At 34.1% G+C, this 5,430-nt stretch overlaps 1 protein-coding gene across 1 annotated transcript; it reads right to left on the bottom strand.

Annotated features, from left to right (window-relative positions):
- Positions 1-2,667: 2,667 nt before the first annotated feature.
- On the bottom strand, positions 2,668-5,125 carry LOC127787814 (polygalacturonase-like). The gene is made up of 9 exons (XM_052315833.1): positions 4,832-5,125; positions 4,578-4,706; positions 4,314-4,481; positions 4,170-4,190; positions 3,852-4,059; positions 3,666-3,747; positions 3,461-3,569; positions 3,234-3,350; positions 2,668-3,100 (listed from the first exon to the last, which is right to left on the bottom strand). Exons 1-9 carry the CDS (start codon positions 5,063-5,065, stop codon positions 2,876-2,878), a joined length of 1,293 nt encoding a protein of 430 aa, XP_052171793.1. The 5' UTR covers positions 5,066-5,125; the 3' UTR covers positions 2,668-2,875.
- Between the last annotated feature and the right edge of the window lie 305 nt (positions 5,126-5,430).

The following is a 5,430-nucleotide window of genomic DNA, read 5'->3' as shown; positions in this document are numbered from 1 at the left end:
GAAAATGACAACAAAATTTAAACAATAAATTTAGTTTTTATTTTTTCAACCGAAAAAAAAAAATTGATCACAAATTTGAAACACTAAATTAAAATGAATACACAAAAACTGATAACAAAATCAAACACAAGTAAGAAAGAATTTGTTGAACAAAAGCCCAATGCGTCACCCTTTTAGTTAGGGTATATCACGAACATTATAAAAAAAATTGAATAAAAAATGAAACAATAATGTTTGAAAAAAAATTGAATAACAAATGAAACAATAATGTTTGAATTGTCACTCCAGATGAGACACCTCACAAATCTTGGGTACTTGACCCTAGATATAAGTGGCTACTAGAGGGGAGCCAAGACCTGCTGTCCTATTTTACTGTCCATTTTTCTTGTCCAGCCAATGAGAAATAGCCACATCACCCATTTTTAAATAATAATTTTTATAAAAAATTATAAAATCAAACAAAAAAATTATAAATCAAATATGTGTTGATTATATATATGTTATTATTTGATTTTATAATTTTTTTGTTTGATTTTATAACTTTTTTATAAAAATTATTATTTAAAAATGGGTGATGTGGATACTTCTCATTGATTGGACGGAAAGGAGACAGCAAAATAGGATAGCAGATCTTGGCTCACTAGAGGGAGTATGGGAGAGGAGATAGCCAATAAGCTAGGTATGGTGGTTGGGAAAGGGGAAACGGGGGGTTCCTTGGAGTTAGCATTTCACAAGTAGAGGATTCAACAAAAGCAAGAAATAGCAATTACAACCAGGGCCAGCCCCGAGATTATAGGGGCCCTAAGCTAAATTTTTTATGGGGCCCTCTATGACTATATTTAAAAATAAAATTAATATAAATAAAATATTATTATATAAAATTCACAATATTTCACTTTAAATTTACTTTTTTAGTAGTTTTAGATGAAAAATCAATAATTAAACAATTATAATTAATTTGTTCCAGCATATGTTTTTCAATAGACATAATCGTCAATCTATTAGTGTAGATTCACTAATAAGAGAGATATCACAAATATTGAAATATAAACATAAAATTAATTGGTAATTTCAGGACTAATAAAAAAATTAAAAGACATAACTGATAAATCATACAACGGGATGATGAGGACGAAAATGGAATCACTAAAGAGAATGCATAATTATGAAATCAATTGAATTGAGGATCTACACCTGTGCAAATTGATGGTAGATGCAGTGATAATGGATGGATAAAAAATTGAGAAGGAGTGGAACTTAGGAAGACGATGGAGTCGCGACCACTGTCAAATACATGGAAATAGTTGTGATACAATCATATAAAGGAGAGATTGAGATTAATTAAAAATGCATGAAATAGTTGCAAGGGGATGGGCGCTACTACCAGACGCATAGGAATGGAATTAATTATTAATAAAGGAATATGAGAAATTGAAATTAATTAAAAATTATATTGATACTCATGGGATTAATTATTGATAAAAGAAATGTGAGAGATTGAGATTAATTAAAAATTTACAATGGTTTAAAATAGGCATGGGCCCTAAGGTCTTTTTTATTTTTAAATTTATTATTTTTAATTAATTTTATTTTGTTAATTAATTTAAAATCTAAAAATTAAAATAGGCATGAGCCCCTGATGGCTGAAAGTGGGCATGGGCCCTAGGCTGCTGCCTAGGCAGCCTATGCCCAGGGCTGGCCCTGATTACAACAAACAGACACTATGGTACATGCCAAAATAATATACTCAGCTTACGTTCTAACTAGAAGCTTGATGGAGATCAACAATTGAATAATATACACAGCTTCATTTGTTAAAATTTTGGTAAAATTTTATTAAATGACACCCTATGCAGGTGTCATCTAATTAAATGATATGATATTCTAGCGTAAGTAATTAATTAATGTGGATGAGATGACTTTAGTATTTTATGAAAGGGGTGATTTTGGTAATTTTAGAAACTAATTTTAATGCAATCGAGTTGAGGATTCAAAGTCACTAGCTTTGCTAGTAAGGTCTGTGCTTTTTTGGACAAATTTTTTTGTTTAGGTCTTGAAATTAGTTTTTTTGTTATTTTAAAAAATAATTGATTTGGAAATAACTTTCATTAGAGAGTGAATTTTAATATACTGTTTTGGGAAATTTTTTTTATTTTCATCTAATTTTGATCATGTAAAGAAAACTCAATCTTTCCTTTTTTAGTAAGATTCAGGTCTAGGGTTTTGGGGTATTTTTTAATTTCCAAATCGTATTGTGAGTTGTAGCATATAAATACTTTGTTTATAAGATGTTTTTAGCAGTTAATTTTAGAATTCCAATAAAATTTTTATTGAAATTTTTCCCATAATTTCCTTCACTTTTGTTTCAGTTATGTCTTTTTTAGCAGTACATCGATTTTGTTTCAGTTTACTGATACATGAAACCATTGGCAAATCGACTTGGTCTTGGAAAATCCTAAGCCAAAACCCACTATTGCTTGAGGGAACTAAACCATGGGTTTGGCGCTTACGTTCGGTCGATTGATTTTCTGTAGTTTCCTTGCTTAGCCCTAATATAATCTATATTTAAACTGCAGAGAAAATTCGATATAACTTCTACCAGAAATAAGGGGATCCTTCAATACATATAACAATGCCGTTTATTCATTGTACGAAAAAGAAATGAAATTATATTTATACATCAATGTTTATTGAATGTAATGAATCAAAATCAACCTTTATTTTGATAACTACGTACATAAGATAAGAGATTATTTAAGTAACATACACCCCAACTTATAGACACTATATATGGTGCATGCCAAAATAATAAAAAAAAATATGATTTCTACTCCAATCCCTAGTGAATTTCATAGCATCTGTAGCTTTCTCTTGTTCAAGGACAATGGGGCGCAACAGCTCCTGTTTCACTGAGTTTGACATTGTTGCATGAAGCCTTGGCAGCAGCAGCAGCAGCACCTTCTCTTTTAATGTTTACACTCTGCAACACAATCCCTTCACATGGGAAGTCCTTGCTGCAGCTGAAGTTTATGGCGACATCGGAGGCACTTGTTCCTTGAATGTTTTGGTAGAGCACATCTTTAACTTGAACAGCTGAGCCCTGCTCAGATAATACAGAATTTTGTTAGAAAAAAAAAGAAAGATATCAATGTTAAAAGTTAACTAAAAAAGTTGGTTATTTCTTTTGCGTATATAATAAGGAGATTCTTAGGATGAAATTATATATATAGTACCTGCCCTTTACATGGTTTATCTTGGTCACAATAACTTTGGTCTATGATAATAGGATTGTCCACATTATTCATCTGCACATTAAGAAATTTGATGTTGCTGACGCTTCCTGATCCACCCTGCATGTACATATATATATATATATATATATCCATTAAGGATTATTTTTATTCCAAATATAGATTCTGAAAACGTGCCCACTTAAATCAGAAAATCCATCTGTATATACCTGCCACGTCTTGATCCTAACTCCATTTTGTGTTCCATATAGCTTAGCTCCATTCACCAAAACATCCGAAACAAAAGCCTTGGAATCCCCAGAACCCAAGCTTCCAATGCTGAATTTCATAACAGCCAAATTAAGCAATATGAAATGAAGAGAAAATATAACCAATTGTGTGGAGAGAAAAAAGAACAAGAGATGGAGGTGAGACCTGATGCCATGGCCTGGTCCGCAGGTTATGTCCGTGGCTTTCACCTTCTGAGACCCACTTACAATTGAAATGCAGTCATCACCTTCAGCATATTAATTACATGGTGATTCAGTATCAGTATGCGTTTATAGTTAACATCTCGTGCTCTTTTCAATGTCAAATATCAAAAATTGTTTTGACGGGTACCTGTCCCTATAACACAACTCGAAATCTGGATGTTTTGAGTGTCCGTAACGTGGATTCCATCGGTATTGGGGCTCGTCTGCGGTGAAGTCACGGTGAGGCTTGATGCTTGAACATTTGTGGATTTCTCAAAAGACAGGTGAATTTGTTGCGCGTGTTGGATCTTCAAATTCTTCACAATAATATTCTTGCAATTGTAGAAGGTTAATGCCTGCCATCACAAACATATATACAGAAGATGATATCCCATTATTTTATGAATTCCGAATATAGTTCCAGTGGCAGTGTTTTGAATATATACGGGGTGAAGAGATAACATACCGTTGGCGCATCCTTGCAGGGCTGCAGATCAATCGAAGGGAAAGAAGTAGTTAATTGACTCAGTATTAAGGTGATTGATATGAGAACATATATAGTAAATTAAGATGGGAGAAGAGAAGCTTTGGATGATAATTAATGGCTTACAAGGGCCTTATTGATCTTGCAGGAATTCTCCCACCACGTGTTCCCGTTGCCGTCGATGGTTCCACCCCCTTGAACCTGTAAATTCTGCACGCTGTCAAATAAAAGCCAGTGTGTCCCATCTTCCTTGTAGTCGGCTCGATTAGCAGATGCTTCAATGGTTCCATAGATCTGTTATATCCATAGAAAATAAATGTCATTTAATTTGTTCGTCTTCTCAATATGCAATCAAACTTTCTGGAATCTGATTCAAAACTTAATTATTACCTGCACAGTTAGAACAGCTTTACATGGGCCGGCGAATCTGATTGGCTTGACGAGGTACTTCTTTTTGGGTACCAACAGAGTAGCGGCTGCAGATGATGAACAAACAGCCTGCCATGCGTTCTTAAATGCCTGAAGAATTAATTGATATTGCACAAAAAGCAAATCATCAATCCTAAGCGTTCAAAGTAGGAAACTAATTGCTGTTTCAAAGAAATTTTTAATGCATGTTTCTGCCAAAATGTATGGGTACGTACCTGGGTGTCATCGCTTCCATCACCTTTAGCTCCGAAATCATCAACACTAACTGTCTTAACCGAAGCTAAAAGCCTGCGAATTTTATTCTGAAAGTAAGCTTCTGATGACGCAGATGCTTGAAGATGATGGTTCTGAGCTGGGTCCTCGGGAGAAGTGCTGTAGCAAGAGAGGAAAGAAAGAAAGATAACAAGGAGACTTGCAAAGATGTATCTCTGCGGCGCCATTGCATACATCTCTTCAAATAATTAATTTGCTAGAAAAGGGGGGAATCCGTGAGTAGAAGATATATAAAATATTGCTGCAATGTGTGATACAACACTCTGAAGATGGCAATGCCTATTTATAGACGGATGGTTTGAGAGCCTGAATACTGTTCTACATGTTAGCCCTGACGAGGTATGGACAAAGGAGAGATTTAGACGAAATTACCTCTATGGGCAGTTGATGACTTTTGTTTGCTGCCCTCATGCATATAGATACATGTAATATGTGCTATATTGTCCCAATATATTCACATTGAACTGAAGAAAACGAGAACTACCTAATAGAGAAGAGTCAAAGTTTGAGCTCATGCATTAACACGTGCCGCAAAGAACAG

This window comes from Diospyros lotus, chromosome 13, assembly GCF_014633365.1.
Source record: "Diospyros lotus cultivar Yz01 chromosome 13, ASM1463336v1, whole genome shotgun sequence".
NCBI lineage: Eukaryota > Viridiplantae > Streptophyta > Magnoliopsida > Ericales > Ebenaceae > Diospyros > Diospyros lotus.
The sequence above is the reverse complement of the archived record's forward strand: the minus strand, read 5'-3'. Positions and strand labels throughout refer to the sequence as shown.

Bases quoted from the DNA above. Each gene is read 5' to 3' on its own strand.
- LOC127787814 (XM_052315833.1), bottom strand. From the start codon at position 5,065: ATGTATGCAATGGCGCCGCAGAGATACATCTTTGCAAGTCTCCTTGTT. The intron at 4,707-4,831 runs GTACGTACCCAT...TTAATTCTTCAG, and splicing joins ATGGAAGCGATGACACCCAG to GCATTTAAGAACGCATGGCA. The intron at 3,570-3,665 runs GTCTCACCTCCA...TATGAAATTCAG, and splicing joins GGACCAGGCCATGGCATCAG to CATTGGAAGCTTGGGTTCTG.